The sequence below is a fragment of the Monodelphis domestica genome, chromosome 5, assembly GCF_027887165.1.
Source record: "Monodelphis domestica isolate mMonDom1 chromosome 5, mMonDom1.pri, whole genome shotgun sequence".
Taxonomy (NCBI): domain Eukaryota; kingdom Metazoa; phylum Chordata; class Mammalia; order Didelphimorphia; family Didelphidae; genus Monodelphis; species Monodelphis domestica.
Genome location: NC_077231.1, coordinates 44,448,701 through 44,471,886, shown reverse-complemented (window position 1 = coordinate 44,471,886; position 23,186 = coordinate 44,448,701). Strand labels below are relative to the sequence as shown.

The window sequence follows — 23,186 nt, the reverse complement described above, 5'->3', positions numbered from 1 at the left end:
TTGGTAGTTTTGGTAAACCCAATATTTAATGTTTCTACCAGCATGATTCTGAGAAGAGGTTGGAAGGCTTCTCTAGATCCCCAAAGAGGTCTGTAGTTTTCGTTATTGTTCAGTTAAGGCCAACTTTTTGTGACTCCTTGAACCATGACTATCCATGGAATTTTCTTGGCAAGGATACCAGAGTGAGTGATTTGCCATTTTGTTTTCCATCAATTCTTTTAAAATCATGCTTAAGTGATTAGTTAAGTCAGTTACTTAAATTGCTGGTTAAGTTAGCGATTAAATGACTTGCCCAGGGTCACAAGCTAGGAAGTGTCTTAGGCTGTATTTGAACTCAGGTCTTTCTAATTCCAAAACCAGTGTTCTTAACCATTGAACTACAGTTACCTATAAGCTGGGAACCCCTAAACTAGAGAGTTTCCAAAATCCCTTCCAAACTTGAGATTCAGTACTTCTGGAATATCAAGAAGGAAGAAACATAAAAGCTGTGTGGGTTTTGTCATGGGAAAAAATGGGTCGATTTCCCCCGACTTTCTTAGTTTATAGAATTCTAGAATCTGAGGAGGAACTAAGAGGTCACCTGACAATTTGGTCAACTACGATCTATAATTCTTGCTCATTGTGTGGCCTCTTTTTTGAGTGATGCCTTTAAAACAATGACGTCTTTTTCGGAATGCCATTACAAACCGTCTTTTTGTGGAAACGATGATCTGAACATTACCAGTAAATTTTGAGTTGGCTTTTACCTAACTGCCACAAATGGTGAGGTCAAATTTTTTTTATTCTGAAACAAGCTGTATAAAAATAGAGTGAGCAACAAGCGTGATCTTCTTATTTACAAGCTCAAAGTTATCTTTAGCTGCATCTCATAGGAGAAGCTTGGGGAGGGGGTTACATAAGTAGGTTATCCTTTATCATCTAACCAACCTGAAGAAACTCAGTCTGCTAAGAGTGACACAAGGCCAGTGTGTGTGTGTGTGTGTGTGTGTGTGTGTGTGCGCACATGTGTATTTTGGGTTGGGGTGGTGGTGGTGGTGCGGAAATGCAAGTGAATTATATTTTGAGTTCTGGGTTGCTTTTTACCTTTCTGCCTTTGGTCACCATTGAAAGCAAATCACTTCGTTCCACCTCTGGCTGCTGTCATAAAGGAACCCTATCCAGAGCAACTGACATACTCTTCATTCAGGCTATGAGATTCAAAGCATCCGTACCAGTAAGTATTAGACTTTGCTTGACGGAGAATGACCCAAGATGTTTTCAAAATGTTAGTACTCATGGTGTGTTCTGGGCTAGACCTAATCTCAATTTATTGCATTATAGGCAGACAGCATCAAAAACACAAAATTGCTCAAAAAGAAAACCAAAAATCTATTCATGGTAAGCCTGGGATTCCTTCCCTTTTATTTTACTTTTCTCTTTAGCCTATGTTTGAAGAATTAACAATCTAACCTTTGATTCTGCCAACAAAGTGATCTCTAATGATTAAGAGGGTGTTCCTAGGGCAGGCAACATTTACTTCTTAGGGTCCTCCAGTCTCCCAGTTGCCATTGATGCCCAGTTGTCTAATGTCATGTCCCATTTACTTGTTTTGTAGAAAAGCTGCCAATTTCGAGAGCAACTGCTTTTTTTTTTCATGGAAGACGTTCTTGGGAAGCTTCAGTTTCCATCAAACAAGGAGACAGCCTTCATTGAGGACTTTAATAGCTTTGGAAAGAAACTGAATCACTGTGTAAGTATATTCTTCAGAGCATAGGTATTCTAAATTTTCTGACCTTACCTAGAACAAAGTCTAAAAACAAATTAAAACACTAAACAAAGTCTAAGAACAAAAGGCAAAGCTTTTTGGGAAGGTGTCTTCAAAATGAAGGGTTTTTCCGACTGAGATTTTAGTCCTACCAAAGATCGCAAGAACTGCTGATAACTGCATTTCTCAATAACTACATCAAATATTCATCCCATATATATATGTGTATATATATATAAATATATATATGTTTATATATATATATATAAACATCCATGTCATCCATCTTGAGGCAAAAATCTATGATTCCATCACCTTAAAAGAATGAAAATAGAAACATTGGATAGGACTATGGCAAAAAGATACATGATATCTCTTTAGATGATCTCTAAATGTTCAAATATTTGAAAGGTAACAGTCATTTGGAGGGAGGAATTCTATTCTGCAGGGTCCCAGAGGAAAGAATTAGCGTTGATGAATGGAAATAACAAGAAAGCAGATTTTAATTTAATATAAGAGTTTCTTTTTTTAATTCCTAATTTTTTTTACCAATTACATGTAATACATTTCCACATAAGTTTTCCAAGGTTATATGAACCAAATTGTCTCCTTACCTCCTTTACTCCTCTCTTCCAGAGCTGGCAAGCAATTCAATCTGGGTTATACATGTCAAGAAAGAATTTTTTAACAATTATAACTATTCCCAATGGCTGCCATCAAAGATAGCTGGCTTTCCATAGCCAGATTTTTTTAAACCCTGGACTTCTGTCTTAGTATAAATTCTAAGACAGAAGAGTGGTAAGGACTAGATAACTGGTGTTAAGTGACTTGCCCAGGGTCCCACAGCTATGAAGTGCCTGAGGTCATATTTGAACTCAAGCCCTCCTGATTCCAGGGCTGGAACTCTCCACTGTTCTATCTAGCTGCCCCTTTGGAATTCTTTAAATGAAGTTGAGATATTTACTGGGCATATGGTAGAAGGATTCATACTTCAGTCAGGGGTTGGTTAGATGTAATGATTTCTGCAGTGGATTGCAATCCAAAATCTTGTGAGTCAGTTTACTTTTCTGGGTTGTACACTCTTCATCTGTAAAAATAAGGGGCTTGAACTTGCTAATTCTCTCCAGGATCTCTGTCTCTGAAATCTCCTGATTCTATAAAAATTTTTTGCTTATTCTCATTATTTCTTTTTCCTTTTTAATGGTACAAAGTCAGAAGATATTAATTATACTGCTGGCCACCTCCTACATTATTCATTTGCTTGATTTTTATGTTTCCCTATTGTAAAGAACCATGTTAGGACCAAGTAAACAAGTGAAATCTAAATAAAATATCAGCTTGTGTTCATCCAATAGATTTTTCCCTTCTTCACCTAAAATTGTTATCCTTGGTGAAGTCACTGCTCAATGTGTCTTCACATTTGAAGGCTCAGAGGGAGACTCATCCTACGAAAGCATCCGCTTGAAGGGGAGATGGATTATGTTAGATGAAGGCAGATGTCTCTATGGTTACATGGAGCTAAAGTTTTGGCTGTTAGTCTTTGATCTATGATTTTCTAATCCCCTAGAGATTTTCTTCAATAACGCTGGGGACAACAAAAGACTTTGAAGGGTCATTGCCATATTTCATTGGTTTTTTCTTCTTCTTTGTTTAAACATTTACCTTCTATCATACAATCGATATTAAGTATCAGTTCCAAAGTAGAAGAGCATTAAGGACTAGGCAAAGGGGATTAAATGATTTTCCCAGGGTTCCACAGCCAGATTTAAAACCAGAACCTCCTCTCTCCAAGTCTGGTCCTCTATCCACTGAGCAACCTGGATGTCCCTGTGTATTCCATGGTGGACCTTTCTGACATTGAATGAGATAGATGATGATTTTTATATCCAATAGGAGAGATGTTTATCTAGAGTTAGAATCTCTTGATTCTTGTTGCTCAGTTTAAACCTCAGTAAATTAATTAATTAACAAAGCATTCAATAGTGCCTACTATGTTGTGGGCAGCCTTGGAACTAATAAAAGTATTAATTCTAAGACAGAAGATAAGGGGTTAAAATAGTGTCTACTATATCCCAGGCACTGTGTTAAGCTTTGGGTATACAAAAAGAGACAAAACACCCGCTAATTCCTGCCCTCAATGTGCTTATAAACTAATGGAATCAAAGGAGGACATGCTGAGGACACATGGTGTCTTGAAAAAGAACCTTTGTTCTGGAGTCAGAAAAAGTAAGTAAGAAAAAGAAAAGATAAGGGGTAGATGGCAGAGTGTTGGATTTAGGAGTCAGGAAGATCTGAATTCAAATCTTGCCTTAAATATTAACTAGCTGCATGATCATCAGATATTTAGTAGTTACATGATCCTGGATAAGTCAATCAACGTTGTTGAATCTCAGTTTTCTTATCTGTAAAATGAAGATGAAGGGCAAGATAATCTCTAAGATCCCTTTCCAGTTCTAAATTCTATGGGCTTTCCATGATCCTTTCCAAGCATGGGCTTATCGGACAGGGAGTCAATGTGTCCACAGTCAGTTGTCTTGCTTTGGTATATTATTTGTGATGTTGGTTATTTCATCCTACAACATCTCAGATCAGCAGCTCACACTCCCTCCTTACTCCAACTTGGTACCTCCTCATAATGGACAAAAGAAGAATGTTGTGGACTAAGTGTCCCATTGTTTAATGAAAGAAGAATAAGTAGTATCCCACCTATCTACAGGATAGAGCACTGGACTTGGAATCAGGAAAACTCCTCTTCATGAGTTCAATTCCACCTGGGTGGCCCTGGGAAAGTTGATTAACCCTGTTTGCCTCAGTTTCCTCATCTGTAAAATGAGTTAGAGAAGGAAATGTTAAACCACTTCAGTATTTTTGCCAAGAAAACTCCAAACAGTCATAAAGAGTTGGAAACGATTGAAATAACCAAACAACATGGTACCCCAAAACTTGTCATGGGGCCATTTTGAGGCAGCAAACAAACAACTGTAATTATTTTTCTGCTATACAGGGGCTGGTTGAGTCTACATTTCCCCCTTCCTTTTAGTACCAGTATTTACAAGCTAACATCTCATCAGAAAAAAAAAAACCCAAAGGGTTCTGTTTTTGTTTTGGTTGCTGAAAAGATCTAAGTAGAACAAGATGAAAGTCAAGGGGCTCTCTTTGAGTTAGTAGAGAAATGAGAGCAATTTGACTCATCATAGTGACAATCAGAGATAGAGTTTTATGAAAAACTTGCTAAAAAGACTTAGGTTCAATCCCCTTACTAGCTAAATGACCTGGTCAAGTCTTTTAATATTTTGGAGTTCTGGTCAGCTCCCTAAACACTAAGGGTAGCTGGTATGGAGGGATAGAAGGAATTTCCTCACCTGAGAATGACCTGTATTGATGAAGTCATAGGTGTAGTCCAAATCCTTCTTGTCAAGGAACAAGTGTGTGTGTGTGTGTGTGTGTGTGTGTAATACTATTCTTGGAAGAATGGAAAGCCAAGAGCCCTCTATGGTTTGGGTGCCCTTTCTATGGGACCTTCTCTTTTTCCTTCTTCTGGAGTCTTCGATTCTTGTTAAATGGTGACCCAATGATTCAATGATATTAGTTCTTTTATTTCACTGCATTTGTTAATAAAAGTGAAATATTGCCCCCCCTTCCCAAAAATCCAGCCCAAAGTATCATTCTACTATAGACACAGGAGGCAGCCTGGTGTTATATTGGGAGATATGTTAAATTAATATGAGCATTTAAATCTTGTCACCCTTACCATGATCTTAACTTCTAGAGAATTCATAGACCAGGAATTCTTAACCTTTATTTGGTCGTGAACCTCCTCCCTCTTTTTCTGTGTGTCTAGTGAAGCCGATGGACCTCTTCTCTCAATAATTTTTATTTTATAATAATAATTATGAATATAAATAGAATTTCAATAATCATTTTAAATTAATAAAACAAAATATATGAGATTACAAAGGAAATGAAAGGTTAGTCAAAATAAGAATGTATTTTTTCCCTTTTGAAGGTCATTGGCACCCTAAAATCTAGCCATAGTCCCAAGGTATGGATTTTGTGTAGTCCTCAAGTTAAGAGCATGTGATCTTGGCAAAGGCAAGCAGGATGGGGAAGGGGCTTTGGGATCACATAATCTGAGAGCTGGTTGAAGGGATTGGGGATATTCTCCATTTCTGGAGAAGAGGAAGGAATGTGAAAACTATATAAAGGGTTATAATATGGAAGAGGGATGAGACTTATCTGCTTGAGTGGAAATAAGAATAATGAGTAGGCCTTACAAACAGCCAACTGGAGATTTGATATAAGGGCAAATTATCTAACAAAAGGAAAAAATGGGATGGATTTTCTCTGAAGGTCCCCCCTTACTAGAGGTCTTTGGGTGAAGGCTGAATCAAAGAGCAAATGAGATACGGTACGTAAAGGGTCTTGCAGATTTTAAAGTAAACATAATTGTTAGTCACCATGAGAATGATGATGACAGTAATTACCATTCGCCATTCATTTGTTTGAGTCATGTCTGACTCTTTGTGACCTCATTTGGTGTTTTCTTGGCAAAGATACTGGAGTGGTTTAACATTTTCTTCTCCAACTCATTTTATAGATGAGGAAACTGAGGCAAACAAGGTTAAGTGGCTTGCCCAGGGTCACACAGGTAGGAAGTGTCTAAGGTCAGATTTGAACTCAGAAAGATGAATTTTCCTAACTCTAGATTCAGTATTCTATCCACTGTGCCATCTAACTGCCCCAGTCAAGACAATAACACCTATTGATTATATAGTAGATAAAGTTTTTGTCCAGGCATAGGCTGGAGTAAATGGCCTATGGGTTTTTTCTATCTATGATTCTCTTAGCCTCAGTTTCCTTATCTGTAAAATGAGGATGATAACCCCTGTAGTATCTATCTCAGGGCTCTTATGAGGCTGAGAAAATGTGATTAAAGCCTTAGACAAATGTCAGCGGCTGCTACAGATATGATAGGAGGGGGTGGGAATCAAGATTAAATGAGACCCAACACTTGGTTTTATCCTTCCTTAATGAAGTTTTCTTGTTTCTGTTGCTAGATTACTCATCTTTGTCAAATATGACTGTCAATATTCAACTATCTGCTTTTGATTGCTTCCAGGAACATTTTTCTTTCCTCATTTTTTTCAAGGAAATTTCATTTTCAAGTCAACCTCAACCTGCCAAGACAAATATTTGTTCTTGGTCAGCTTATAAACACAAAACGGTTTCCTTCTGTTTTTAGGATTTACAGTTTGTGAAGCTATTGGCTCCCCCTGATGGTAAAATTCTAATTCACCTCGGTTCAGTCCCTCCTATATTCCATAATACCAGCCCACTCCTTCCTACTTTTCTGGCTTTCCTATCAAATGGCATTCGATTGAAACGATCGGTGGGGGCCATGTAGCTAATGTGTGTCTGAGATGGGCTTTAAAGTCAGAATGACTTCATTCACCCCAACTCTGGCCCTCCAAACTCTCTACTCCTTGCTGTGTCTGAAATGAAATTTTCCTTCTGACTAATCTTTGATTAAATCAGCCCACTATCTCCTTTGTGATACCTGTAACCATTAGGAGAACATTTCAATTACTGAGTGTTTTCTGAGTGTCAAGATGTGGTATGACAGCATGGGAAGCCCTTGCAGCCTGACATATATATGTATATATAGAAACTATTAATGTTTAGTATATATATTAATGTGGATAATCATATATATTTGTTAATGTGGATTTAAATAGTTCTAAAAGTATAATTTGAAAGAGAGCCATCGAAATGTCTTTATGATCAGAATCTTTGCTAGCCATGACGTATAGTTTCCTGATATAGATATATACTATATATAAAAATAAAATAAAAATAACATATTGGCTATGTGTCCCTAGGAAAGTCACTTAACTCCTGGATTCTTAATCTCTTTTGTGTCCTGTACCCATATGGTAACCTGGTGAAGCCTATGGACATTTTCTCGGGAAAAATGGTTTTTAATGCATATATATATATATATATACATATATATATATATATATATATATATGTATATATGTATATGTGTTGTTCTTCATATCCACCCATTTCCCCCCATAACTATTACAATATATATGCATACATTCAAAAGTTTGCAAATGAAATATATTATTCTGAAACATAGTTATAAAACATTTTTAAAAACCAGGTTCCCAGAAGACCATAGGTCACAGAAACGGTGCCAATCTGCATTGGCAAAGAGTTTCCTTATTTGGGTATTTCCTATATCAGTGAAATCATAGGTTTAATCTCTGCCACTATTACCTTGCTTATACTATAGTTTGTGGTGTTTCCAGGATGTAGATTACCTCTAATGCTCTGATTTTAGATGTAGATTTTTTCCCCTCTTGTGGATAAGATTTAAGAGGAACTCATATGTCTAAAAACCCAACCTCTGTTTACTTTTGTGCCTTTTCATCTAATCTTTAAAGTTCCTTAGGGTTAGTTTGGACCATGAAATACTCTAGGTTGGGCCCCCATGCCACCATGTTTTGCTCCCTCATTGCCACAGAAAAGGATGGTATCTTTTATCCAAAAATATCTTATCTTCTTCCCAATTGGAATTGGTCCAATTTGGCCTATTTGGATTAAGCTTATTGGTCTGTCCTTTAATCCAAAGTTGGTTGATTATTCTCAGTCAACTGGGAACTGGGAAGTTTATTGACTTGGAGTCCTGGTTCTCTGACTATATTATCATGCCATATACCTCATTAGTGAGTTAGTCTTTTTGTCACTCCTCTTGGAGTAGCTTGGCTTCAGGAGAAGCGATTGTGTTATTTCTCATTGGTCAGCAAGCAAAATCATATATCACCACCCTATAACTGAGTCTACCACTAATCATCTATAATCAACTGGAGAATTGCAAATGACCTCAGAGTTAGGTATTTTCTTTCCATTGAGGACATACTTTCAGATACAAGCTCCAGCTCTTCTGGTACACTTTCTTTTGTAGCACGCCCTTCTCTCTTTAAATCATATTTCATCTTTGCTTAAAAGTCATAAATAGAGATTTTTATATTGATTTCTAAGTGTACACTCTGGGGAGGGGATGGAAGTTTTGGGATACCATCATTCAGCATTTTAGTTATGTCTGATTCTTTGGGATCATTTGGGGTTTTGGCATCATTTGGCAAAAATACTGGGAGTGGTTTGTCATTTCTTTCTCCAGCTCATTTTACAGATGAGGAAACTGAGGCAAACAGGGTTAAGTGACTTGCTTAGGGTCACATAACTAGGACATGTCCTAGGCCAGATTTGCACTCTGGTCTTCCTGATTCCAAGTCCAGTACTCTATTCATTGCATTACCTAGCTGCTCCCTTGATATCTTCTGAGGACAGTATTGGGGAAACATAAGGAAAGGTCCACGCAATGGGGGTGCTCCTTTGAAATTTAACCAGAAAATAAAAAAGAAGGGGAAGAAATAGATAGTGTCTTGCTTTAACCAATTATTCTTGCTAGATACTAAGTTTAGAAGTGTCTAAGCTATTGAAAAAACTGTAAGAACTATTAGAATACATTAAATTCTGAAACCTAGAGAATCCTGAGACAGAGCCCCAATCATCCCATTTTAGATAGGGCTCTACCTTTACCCCCTTTATAGAGCTCTCTGATTTATGAGGTCCACAAAACAGGATATTTGTGTCTACGTTGCTCCTCCCTAGCTTATATCCACCCTTTTTTACAATAAACTATCATAGTTATCGAGCAGGGGAGACTTTATCTGGAACCATCCAACTTGTCGTTGGTTATGATATAAGTCCTGGGTTGTTGTTTGTTTTTATTGGGACATGTATTCTATGCACCTAATCTAAAAAACTTGGAGGTAACATACTTCAGAGCTCAAATTTCTGAGGAGGATAATGGCTCTTCTGATTTGTAATTTGCCATGGATAGGAAATATAGCAAGTTCCCAGTAACTATTACTTTTCTGGAATCAAATTTCTCTCCTGGGGAAGCACTGTGGTTTTTGTAGAAAGAAAGCTCCTTTTGGAATTGGGGTCCTTGCATTCAAATTGTGATTCTGACCCTTTCTTCCCTATGAATACTTTAGACAAGTCATTTAAACTTTCTTGGTCATCGTTAAACACAAGCTGGGGGGCCCTGGGCAAGTCACTTTACCTCTGCCTCAATTTCCTTATCTGTAAAATGGGAATAATAATAGCACAATTATAATGGCCAAGGATCTAAGAGTTGGGAAGTATCTGAGGCCAAATTTGAATTTGGATTTTAGGTCCAGAGCTTTATCCACTGAGCCAAATAAAGGATACTTGTAGGATTGATTCTCAGTTTCCTATTTCTTCCGGCATTTCCAGCCCTCTTTAACAAAAGTTATCTGCATTCTGGTTGCCTTTTCAGTTTCCATGTGCTCCTTATACTGGAGAGATGAAGCCCATTACCAGGATTAAAAGAATATTTTACAAGGTAAGCATCTCTGTGATTGCAAATAGACTTTGTTTTATAAACATGAATCTCTTCTACATTTAATGTAAAAACCTTATCTACAGATTGGAAACAAGGGAGTCTACAAAGCCATCAGTGAACTTGATATCCTTCTTCCTTGGATAAAAAATTACCTAGATGGCATAAAATAAGAGGCCATGGACATTATCTTTAAAATGCACTGACAACTACCGGCGGAATGAAATTACAAAAGCACCTTTCTCTAATTTAATTGAAGCTTTTTTTGTGTAACGTGTGTGCATTTAACATTGAGACAAAGTTAGCTATGAAAGCAAAGGCCTGTGCAAATAAAGATTTGAAGAGGTTATGCTCTGCATCTTTCTGCCATCACTAGCTATGAGTTTGTTTTTTTTTTAAAACAATTAGCCTGTTTTCTATTTTGAGAGTGCTACAGAAATACAAATTTAATTGCAGGACTTTCATTAGAAGGCAAAAATTGGAATAGCCTCATTTCATATTATGTGAAAAAGAAAACAAGAGAAATCACACCCTCTACTCTTACACCAAAGGGGCTAGTTCAGATGTGAGACACACCAGCATTATTAACTCTTGGTGAAGAGCTGGTAAATGTGAGCAGCCTTCATTCCATCAGCTGCAAAACTAGATTTGAAGCAAATAAATGTCTGCTTCTTTTTCATGGATAGATGGCCAAGCTAACTTGCAAGAACATCAATATGATTGCAAATCAGATTGAGTATTAATGATATATACTTATGATGATAAAATTTAGTAACTCAAATGATAATCGGGGAGCAGCAAGATGGCGCAATGGATAGAATACTGGATTTGAAATCAGGAAAACTCATCTTCCTGAGTCTGAATCTGGTCTCAGATACTTCCTGGTTGTGTGACCCTGGGCAAGCCACTTAACCCTGTTTGCCTCAGTTTCTCATCTGTAAAATGAGCTGGAGAAGGAAATGACAAACCACTCCACTATTTTTATCAAGACAACTCCAAACAGGGTCACAAAGAGTCAGTCATAGGGGGCAGCTGGGTAGCTCAGTGGATTGAGAGCCAGGCCTAGAGATGGGAGGTCCTAGGTTCAAATCTGGCCTCAGACACTTCCCAGCTGTGTGACCCTGGGCAAGTCACTTGACCCCCATTGCCTAGCCCTTACCACTCTTCTGCCTTGGAGTCAATACACAGTATTGACTCCAAGATGGAAGGTAAAGGTTTAAAAAAAAAACAACAAAAAAAGCAAGAGTCAGTCATAAGAGTCGGAAATGACTAAACAACAATCATAACCCACAGGACTGTAATGATTGCTTCCAGAGATTGATAGAGAATGAGTTTATCAGATAAGCTTAGCTCATGAACCTCAAGTCATCACAATTAAAATGATGCTGAAGATAATGAGACTTTTGCATTTCTGCACAACCAAAAGCTAAAAGCAATTGCGGTGCAGCAAACTTGAAGGAATATGTGACCAAATTCTACTTTTGTTCAATGAAAATGCCTCATGTGTGTTTTTTAGTGACACTGAATTCTTGAAGGCACATTTTCTGTAGGGCTACCATTATTTCCAGTTCGACAACACCTTCACTATGATGTTGGCAATAGATTGCCTATAGGACAATAAACCAAAGGCAGGTGGGTGAGGTCTGCCTCAAGAGTCTTAGGGGAAGTGTGTCTTTGGCATCCTCCCATCATGCTTTTCCCACTTTCTCTTGCATTCTGGTATGTCCTCCCTTCTAACCCATTCCAAGTGGAAGGTCTCTTGATGCCGTAATCCTACGGCTTCAACTGGGCCACCTAGAGTGTCTCATGCTTCAGACTTCTCCCTCTTCTCTTTTTTTCAGTGAAAACTCTCATTCTTTTAGCTTGATTTAGGCAATGGGAATACTACTAATGCATCACAACACTTTCAATACACTCTTTCAGAATAACCCTGTGAGGTGGATAGGACTAGTATGGTTACCCCCAGTCTACAGTTGAGAAAACTTAGAAGTTCAGAGTGTTGCCCCAAACATCAGGGTCAATAGTAGAGATGAGTGAGGTCTTTCCAAGTCCAGGACTCTTTCTACTGCTCTAGCCAGGATGTGGATTACATATAGACTTAATTATGCTAGAGAGTTTTTGTATTTTAAACATTTGAGCATATTAACCCAAATGTAACGCTCTAGGAAGTTATAACCTAACGGCTCTATCAGTCGATTCTGCCATCGGAAAAATTCTGGCTCCTTGGGGCTATAACCATGGACATGTATGTTTATTCTAATTTTCCTAAAGTTCAGAGAAAAGGAAGGAAAGAAATAAAGCATTTTATTAGAAGCCTCCTATGTGCTCTTTGAAGTGTATCAAAAATATTATCTCATTTCCTCCTCACAATAATCTTGGGTGGTAGGTTCCATTATTATCCTCATTTAGCTGAAGAAACTGAGGCAGAAAGTGATTAGGTGACTTGCCCACGGTCATACAAATAGTGGGGCAGGATTTGAATTCAAGTCTTTGACTCTAGGTTCAGTTCTCTCTCCAATGGGTTGCCTATAAATTTGTGTGGTGTGTTTTCCATATTACCTCAGAGAACACAGTCATACAATGCTCAATTTAGAATTGTAAGGTTCTTTAAAGACTCTTGGGACAGTTAGGTGGTATAGTGGACAGAATGCTATACCTAGAATCAAGAAGACACATCTATTTTGAGTCCACAGACACTTACTAGTTGTGTGACCCTGACCATGTCACTTAACCCTGTTTGCCTCAGTTCCCTTAAATTAAAAGCCATTAAATTCAGTTCTCTCATTTTCCATAGGAATCTTAAGGGAGAGAAAGTGAAGTTAAGAGATTTATCCCAGAAAGATGAGATTATCTTTCTCATGTTGCTCCTTAAAGTTAGTAATATAAACAATAACACTTGAGCCTCCTGAAGAGATTTTTTGTTTCTTTTTATTTTGTTTTGTGAGTCATCCTGACCTCAAAGTTTAATTGTTTCCAGTTCCATTAAAACACACACACAAAACCCCTTACCTTCTGTTTTAGTAACAAATTTTAAACAGAAGAGTGACAAGGAGCAGGCAATCAGGGTTAAATGACTTGCTCAGGATCATATACCTAGAAGTGTCTGAGTCCAGATTTGAATTCAGGTCTTCCTGACTCCAAGCTTGGTTTTTGATCCACTAAGCCACCTAGCTGTCTTTCAGTTTCCATTTTAAAATAAGCCTTCTTGTTCACACTTCAGGTTTGGTGCAGTCCCTCATTCTTTAAGCCAAAAGAACAAATAGAGAGAGACATAAAATGGTTCATCAATATTGACCCAATCCCTAGCCCCAAAAGAATTTTGCCACGGTTCACTTACCCAAAGATGAATGCATTTGCTTAAGACTTTCTCTCCCTTTGTCTATCTCAGGATAAAAGCCCACAGCTCCTAACATCTGCGGGCTACCCAGCACATGTATCTTTGCTTCCCTATGTCAGCAATTTCATATTAAATGCTTCAAATTTTTTTAAAATTTCAGAATGAGAAGAAATGAGTTTAAAGTCACCTCTGATGTTTATTATAGAAAATAACTTGAAGTCACTTAAACTTCTGTGGTCCTTATTGGCCCATTCTTCAACAGATTAGGGAGTTAGAAGGTATGTGAGGTCCTATACAGAAAAGAAAATAAAGCTGGGAACTGAGGAATGGCAGTGGGGAGGACAGAATCCATGTCTTATCCTGTCTTTGTAGGAGTAAATGACCCCACTAGTGGCTTGTGTGCTATTATTTCATTAAATTCTAGTGAATGTTAATCAAACCCCTATTAGGTACAAGAGGCAGCTTGTTTTAGGTGCTGGAAATAAAACCGTGTACTTGGGGCTTCTGTATTGTCTTTTTATGGGGACCCAAGGACCCAGGCAGCTTCTACAGTGGGAGGTAGAGGTAACAGAATATGAGAAACACCCCAGAAGAAGCGAGATGCTCTAGCAGAGAAAGAATACAAATGATGCTGCAGGAAATCACACAATAGGAGAAGGATCCAACCACCCACTGTATCTATAGCTAGAGATTTGAGTGGCAGGTGGCAGGAGACTAGACTTCTCCTGGAGCCAACACAAAGATATGTTCCAAGGAGAAGATATTCCACAAAGACAAAAGTCTTAGAGAACTATCAGGTCCCTCCCTGTAAGGACAGTATATTGCAATCATCTGCTTTCTACAGGGGAGTTAGGAGGAAGGAAAAGATGGATGCAGAATTAGCCAAACTGACTCCAATTAGCTATTGCATTATCTGTTGGGATGGTGACCTGGGAGAAAACTGATTTCCATGATCATACTCTCCTCCTCCTTCCTTGTTTATTTGGGGCAGAACCCCTATTTCTTCATTCCTTTTCACAGGCTGTGGTTGGGCATGAATGAGAAGCCCCCCAGCCCTCCCCAAAGATATTAAAGGGCAATCAGAAAGAGATCTAAGAGGTAGCTGGAGGTGACTGGAGATGGATGTCTCCACACAAGAACACTTGATTTCTTTGTTATCATTTTATTTTATGTAAAATAAACTACTTAATAAAAATATGTTGCCTTTGAATCCATGAATGTAGAAGGTAATAAACTCACATTGAGGGGAGCCCAGCTAATGAGATTTTCTATTTCAATATTTTATAAATTTTATAAATATTTTATAGATTAATTAATTTTAAATACATTAAAATATTTTTATTTATGTTATGGTTCAGTGGTTCCAGTCATTTCCAACTCTCTGTGAGTTTGTGGTTTTCTTGGCAAAGATACTGGAGTGGTTTGACCATTCCTTCTCTTGTTCATTTTATGGATGAGGAAACTGAGGCAAACAGAGTTAAGTGATGTGTAATTAGGTTTTGAACCTCAGAACTCTCTTTCCCAGCTTCCCATGTTCCATCTCACGTTATATGCTAATGTAGGGAGGATATAAGTTTTGTGTAACTCTGCCGTCATGCTCTTTTCCCCTGATCATGGTGGGGAAAGCTGGCTTTACTCAGGCTTTTACTTTTGTCCTTTCATTTCTTAAACTTCAAGTTATTATTAATAAATCTTATAAACTATAATACTTGGGGCTATTAGATATTAATTTTAATCTTACAGTGACTTATTTGGGGTCATAGCTAGCATTTGAGGCCGGATTTGAAGTCAAGTCTTCTTGACTGGGCCTTTAGGCATTGTCCCACCTAGGTGCCCCAGATTAATTTATCTATTAAATCTAAATTAATTAAATTTATTTATGTAGATTTATTTCATATCCTAGATCAGTTCCAGACTTGGCAACTGGGGTTTGAGCCATATTACTTAGGTCTGCTTAGAAAACGTTGGGCTTGGCAACGAGGGACAGAAGTTTGGGTACCTGCAGACTGAGGACTTAGATGACTAGTAAGTGTACTTAGCCTTTGAAGAAGGTTAACCCAACCCTGTACCAGAGAGGAATAGATGGGGCCACTGGACTTGTGGATCAAGTATAGTGCCACCTGGAAGTCAACTAGGATAATGTCCCTCACTGGATAATGAAGGCAGTAACATGCATGTTTTCTGAAGGCTTTGGAAAGATAACAATCAAGACGTAAGTCCATCTGGACTGTTTGTACTGCTCCAGCCCCAAAGATGTCAGAAAGACAAAAACGAAACAGCCCCTTCTTTCAAGGAGCATACATTTTCCTTATTATACATTTGAAGTTAAAATTTAATAAGGCTTGCAATCATTTTGAAGGGTCTCTGTTCTTGGAAATTCCACAATTCAGTTAGTTTAGGGTTCAGGAAACAAGTGTTTTAGTGAAACAAAAAAGGGAAAGGGCTAGGAAAGAGACCAGTTCTGGTGAAACCACGCTTCCTACGGGCAAGCTGATGGATCATGCCTTCATCTAATGATTTTATCCTTCATTGTCATCTCAGCTAATGGCATTCTCTCCCCAAATCCACATTTCGAATAACAAGTCTTGCTGAGATTTCTATCATTTCATACCTGATGAGCTAAATTTGGCTTTGACAAAAGATTTTTGCATCATAGGATGACAGATTCTGAACAGGTTGGAAACATAGAGATTGTGCAGTTCAAATCCCTTATTTTATATATAAGGAAAGAAACCTGGACCCAGGGTGGCTAACTGATTTCTTCAAGGTCACACATGTATGAAAGAATGAAAATCATTATTAAAATCATTTAAAAAATAATTAAAGTTGCTATATGCCAAGCACTATATTAAGTATAGAAAAATGAAACAATTCCTTCCCTCATGGACCTCACACTTTAATTCGGGGATGGAGGCAACACATATAAGAGTTTAGCTGGGGGCAGTTAAGTGGCTCAGCAGACTGAGAACCAAGCTGAGAGATGGGAGTTCATGGGTTCAAATCTGGCCTCAGACATTTCCCAGCTGGATGAACCTGGACAAGTAACTCAACGCTCATTGCCTAGCCTTTATTGCTGTTCTTCAGCCTTGGAACCAATACACAGTATTGATTCTAAGACAGAAGGAAAGGGATTACCAAAAAAAAAAGAGTTCAGCTTCAGAGCCAATGGAATGGTTCAAATATCTTAAGCAATTCCTGAGGATTGGGGAAGGGGAGTGATGAAAAGTTCAGGGGTCTTCAGCATGAATCAGCAGATAAAATGGTAGTGCCTTGGAATCTGATGGGCAGAGAAGCAGGCAGATGGGAAGTCCTAGAATATCTTGATAATGCTAATAATTAATATTTAATAATGATGACAATAGCTACCATTTATAAAGCTCTTACTATATGCCAGACACATGGACGTTACAGGTCATTAAGACCAAATCCTTCATGTTACAGATGGTAAAACTGAGGCTCAGGGAGTTTTGAATTCTGCTAAGAGATATTGGTGCCCAGAGAAAACACACAATAATGAATGAGTGGAGACTTGCCTCATATAAGTAGTTAAAATAACAGGTCATCTCTCTACCTGTTTACAGAATAGTCACTGAGAACAATCAGGTCCCTGTTAAGACAGTACATTGCAATCATCTGTTGTCATGGGGGAGTTAGGGGTGGGGGTGGGGAGAGATGGATGCAGAATTAGCCAAATTGGATCCTATTAAGGTTTTCCACAAGTTGCAGATGGAGTGATGGAATCAGTCAATCAACCAACATTTATAAAGTACTGTGGATAAAAAGAGACAAAAGATACTCCTTGCCCTCAAGAAGCTTATAATCTAATGGCACCAGCAGATGGCTTGTATTGAAAAGGTCTGTATCAGGGACAGGTAGGTGACTTGGCAGATTGAGAGCCAGATGCAGAAACAGTAGGTTCTGGGTTCAAATTTGATCTCAGACACTTCCTAATTGTGTGACCTTGGGCAAGTCACCTAACCCCTGTTGCCTAGCTCTTCCCACTCTTCTGCCTTGGAACCAGTACATGATATTGATTCTAAGATGTAAAGAGGTTCCCTTTCCTGAAAACCTTTCCCTTTCCAGTCCACCCTCTAAAAAGCTGCCAAACTGATATGCTTAAAAACCAGGTCTGATAATGCTACTCCCCTATTCAGTGAGTTTTAGTGATTCACTAATGACTTCTGTGCTCAAATAAACACTTTTTGTTTGTCATTTAAAAACCACTTCCCAATACAATCCCAACTTCCTTTTATCCATCCACAAACTTTTATTTCTTCCAATCTTATCATTCACCTTCATAAACTCCACAAGCCAGCCAAATAAATTTAAACTTGAGTGACTTCTCAGACACAGAATTCTGTCTGATCTGTGGTGCTCCTGTGGAGGCTATCTTCCAGGCTGAGAAGGTGCTCTCTTTTCAGGTCTGCCTTTCAGAATTCTTTGTTTCTTTTAAGATTCAGTTTAAGTGCCAGCTCCTACTTCAATCTCAATCCTCCCAACTTCCTGTGTTTCTTCTTCTCCAAATCATCTCATACTAATTTTGTACATATTTTCCCACATTCATGACTTCTCCTTATTGTGTCAGTTCCTTGATAGCCAAGACAATTTCATTTTTGTTTCTATATTTCTAGTCAATTAGAATTGTGGTTGGTTCATAAATGTTGCTTAATAAACATTTGTTGATGAATTAAATTCCCCAAGAGTCAAATTTAGACTCGATGTCCAGAAAAAACTTCTGCCACAATGAGTGCTGGTTCAAATTAGAATAGGCATCCTCAGGAGAGGTCCCCTTTGTTTGTGGTCCTCTGGAGGACCACTTGTTGGCTAGATCATAGAGGGAATTCTTATTCTTGTAGGGATTGGGCCAGATGATTGATGAGGTCCCTTCTAATTGTGAGATTCAGTGATAATAGAGGGACATGGACAAGAATCACACAGGATAAGGAGATATGGAGAATTTGTGGTCTGCCTTGATATTAGTAAAATCATGATTTCAGTGAAATATAGAAGAAAGTATTTGACAAACACATGCTTGTGTTTAAAAGTATATATGTATCTGTACATATATGTTTAGAAGTACATGAACATATGTATATGTTTAGATATATATGTGCTTAGACGTATAAGAATATGTATATGTTTACAAGTTCATAATGTATATAAATATATACAAAATAAATATTTACATATACCATATACATAATTCAAAATTATATATCTATATCTACATCTCTATCAATATCAATATATAACATAACATATATAGACAATTCTAAAATGGTCCAAAATACTTGATTCTTAGTAGGGATAGTAGGTCTTTAATGAATGTCTTTTTGAATTTCAACAACTCCCGTATTTGAATTACGCTATTTGATAATCCTACCTTTAAAAATTTCAGCTTAGTGTGTGTATGAATGATTTTTTTTTTAAACCCTTACCTTCCGTCTTGGAGTCAATACTGTGTATTGGCTCCAAGGCAGAAGAGTGGTAAGGGCTAGGCAATGGGGGTCAAGTGACTTGCCCAGGGTCACACAGCTGGGAAGTGTCTGAGGCCAGATTTGAACCTAGGACCTCCCATCTCTAGGCCTGGCTCTCAATCCACTGAGCTACCCAGCTGCCCCCTGAATGTTTTTTTATAATTATGCATTGTGGATCATGGGATCTTTTGTAAGGCTGTAATAATGTAAATGTAATAATTTACCTTATTTTATAAATATGTGAGGTTTATCTGAAATTCAAAAACTTTGGTGTTCAGTTAAGGCTTCTTGGTCAGAGCTTCCTCATTTGGTCTCATCCTGGAATATCCTCTACTACAATACACCTTCTTCCATTGATGAGTTCTTTCTTGGTCTTACATCTTGTGGAGGGATCTAGGCTGGCTAAAATTCATTTGATTTTCTGGACTTCTTTGTCACCATGCCTCTATCCCCCTTTCTTTCTTGCTTTCTTTCTTGCCTTGACTTTTCCCAATAGAATGTAAGTTCCTCTGGGACAGAGATTTTCTTCTTTTTGTTTGTATTTGTATCCTCGGGACTTAGTATGGTGCATAGTAAATACTTCATAGTTATTTGTTGCTTTATTGTCCTGAGCCCCTGGTATCTTTTATAGGGAGTCATCTAGGTCCAAATGGACAGATGCTACAAGGATGATGACAGAATAATAGAATCGTAGAATTTAGATCTGAAAAAGTATACTTTGTGAGTTGCCATTTAAGAATATATATCATAAGCAAATTAGGTGAACACAGAATGGTATACTTGTCAGATTTTTGGGAAAGGACCCAAAGACCAAGCAAGAGCTAGAAAAATTACAAACGATAAAATAAATAACTTTGATTACATTAAATAAAAAAAAAAGTTTTGTACAAACAAAACCAATGCGACTAAAATTAGAAGGGAATCAACAAATTGGGAAAAAATCTTCATAACAAAAACCTCTGACACAGCTCTAATTACTCAAATTTATAAGGAACTAAATCAATTGTACAAAAAATCAAGCCATTCCCCAATTGATAAATGGGCAAGGGACATGAATAGGCAAATTTCAGGTAAAGAAATCAAAACTATTAATAAGCACATGAAAAAGTGTCCTAAATCTCTTATAATCAGAGAATTATATATCAAAACAGCTCTGAGGTACCACCTCATGCCTAGCAGATTGGCTAACATGACAGCAAGGGAAAGTAATGAATGGTGGAGGGGATGTGGCAAAGTTGGGACATTAATGCATTGCTGGTGGAGTTGTAAATTGATCCAACCATTCTGGAGGGCAATTTGGAACTATGCCCAAAGGGTGATAAAAGACTGTCTGCCCTTTGATCCAGCCATAGCACTTCTGGGTTTGTACCCCAAAGAGATAATAAGGAAAAATACTTGTACAAGAATATTCATAGCTGCACTCTTTGTGGTGGCCAAAAATTGGAAAATGAGGGGATGCCCATCAATTGGGGAATGGCTGAACAAATTGTGGTATATGTTGGTGATGGAATATTATTGTGCTAAAAGGAATAATAAAGTGGAGGAATTCCATGGAGACTGGAACAACCTCCAGGAAATGATGCAGAGCGAGAGGAGCAGAACCAGGAAAACATTGTACACAGAGACTGATACACTGTGGTACAATCAAACGTAATGGACTTCTCCATTAGTGGCAATGCAATGTGCCTGAACAATCTGCAAGGATCTAGGAGAAAAACACTATCCACAAGCAGAGGACAAACTGTGGGAGTAAAAACACTGAGGAAAAGCAACTGCTTGATTACAGGGGTCGAGGGGGATATGATTGGGGATGTAGACTCTAAATGATCATCCTAGTGCAAACATCAACAACATGGAAATAGGTTTTGATCAAGGATGCAAATAAAACCCAGTGAAACTGTGGTTGGCTGCAGGGCAGGGTGGGGAGGGGAAGAATTTGAGTCTTGTAACCAAGGAATAATGTTCTAAATTGACTAATTAAATAAAAATTTCAAAAAAAGAATATATACCATTATATAATATATAACACAACAATAATATAATACAGATGATTTGTTATAAATATGTGATAAATTCATGTAAAACCCATTGGAATTACACATAAGCTAAGGGAAGGGGTTGGGGAAGGGGAGGGAGAGAAAGAATATGATTCTTGTAATCAAGGAATAATGTTCTAAATTGACTAAATTAAATTTTAAAAAAGTGATAAATTACAATAAATATACTTATCCAAGAGAAACAAATTCTTATATTGGTCATGTCTCCAAATCTATGTCTCATTTATTCCTCCACCTCCCATCATCCCCTAACAAAGCAGATAATATGATATAGGTTATATATGTATTATCATATTATACCTATTTCCCTGTTTGTCATGTTGTGAAATAAGACCTATATTGCTTATAGTGGAGAAAAAATTCATGGAGGAAATAAATTAAAGAATAGTTTCTTTCTATCTGCTCCTTCTGTGGTGGTGGAGATTCTTTTTTGTTGAGTTCCTTGGAAATCTTTGTCTTATTGATAATAATTACATCATTCACAGTTTTCCATTGTACATTGTTGTTGTTACTGTACTGCGTACAGCATTCTGGTTCTGTTCACTTCACTTTGCATCACCTCATGTAAGTCTCCCAGGTTTTTTTTTTTTTTGTGATCATCTTGTTTGTCATTTCATATGCAAAATGGCATGCCATTATAATGATATGCTAAGACTTGTTCAGTCATTCTCCAGTTGATGGACAACCCTTCAGTTTCCTGTTTTCTTTGCCTATTTTCTATTGTAGACTCAGAGTTAGAAGAGACATTATAGAACATCTCACCCAAACACTTCATTTTACAAATGATAGAAGTTATATGCTGCTCAATTATTCCCTCCATTATCAGTAGGACATGTCCTTGAGCAGGTTTTATAGCAGTGCTGGGTTGAACCAAACAATCTAATCTCTCATAGACTCTTTCCTTATTAACTGATGGTACCCACACTGAACCACTTGTGTCAGTAATGCCATCTGTGGTAGTACAATAGCATTCCTCATGCAGCCTCACTACTAAAGAACTCTACTTTCAAGAATGAAATTAGTGAGCATGGCTTCTCCAAGAGGAACAGTAGGTATTCAGATATTAAAAGGTGTTTCAGGGGTGATCTTCAACTGCTTTCACAGTAAGACTATGCTTAATTGTTGGTAAAGGAATTATGTTAGCCAAAAGACGTTGTTTTTCTCATGATTCTCAAGTCTTCATAATTCTTGCTCAGGCACTCTAACCACGGTTCCACTCAGTTGTCTCATCACTATCACATCATGACAGATGATATTCAGTGAAAAAATAGGCACACACATACAAAGACAGACACATTGATGAGCCATATATATGTGTGTGTGTGTGTGTGTGTGTGTGTGTGTGTGTGTGTGTGTGTGTGTGTGTGTGTGTGTGTATTTGAAATAAGGAATGAGAGAAGTTTTTTCCACCCTGAGTGTGGGCATGAATTAGGAAAGGCTGAATTTGCAACCCCAAATGCTCACCATCAACTTCCATTCCTGTGTCCTATGAATAGATTTTTTTTTTCTAGTGACACAGTCTGTCTTGTGAACCTTCTACTTAAACCACAACTTCCATTTCCTGATTTGAAAACACTGAGTGAACTTCAGGAATGCATATGATGTGGCCGCCTTTTTAAAAAAAAATTGTTACTACTAATAATATATAAGTGGGAGCTGATCAAAGGAGTTCCCTGAAAAAATTGATGAGCTTCCAGTATGGCAAACTTTTGGGGGGCACTGTAATAGTGGGATTTGGTAGGGGAATGAAAAAGAAGGAAACATATAAAAAGCAGGTTTATTTTTTGGGATAGGGAAGAAGGAAAAGGGGTAAGGAGAATTATTATAATTAACCTTAAACCCTAATTTCTATAAACCTATGTAAGGATAAATTAACTTTGTGACCTAAACTATATTTAATTATTGGTCACCATGGGATATCCCAAATAATAAAATACCCAAGTCAGCTGGAAATTATGGTGATTTTAATTAATTTAGAAGAAAGAATTTAAGAAAGAGAGAGAGAGGGAAAGAGTTGATTAAAACTGCTCTGGCTCAGGCTGAGCCATGAAGGAGTTAAAGGCCTTGCCTCCCTTGAGAGCCAAGGGAAAGAGAAGTCAGTCTTATCACTCACCACGTGACCATCTCAAGG

At 37.7% G+C, this 23,186-nt stretch overlaps 1 protein-coding gene across 1 annotated transcript; it reads left to right on the top strand.

The window, feature by feature from the left end:
* Nucleotides 1-1,003: 1,003 nt before the first annotated feature.
* IL26 (interleukin 26) lies at nucleotides 1,004-10,357 on the top strand. Its single transcript, XM_001373815.3, has 5 exons — nucleotides 1,004-1,213; nucleotides 1,321-1,377; nucleotides 1,595-1,729; nucleotides 10,122-10,187; nucleotides 10,271-10,357. Exons 1-5 carry the CDS (start codon nucleotides 1,004-1,006, stop codon nucleotides 10,355-10,357), a joined length of 555 nt encoding a protein of 184 aa, XP_001373852.1.
* Nucleotides 10,358-23,186: the final 12,829 nt, after the last annotated feature.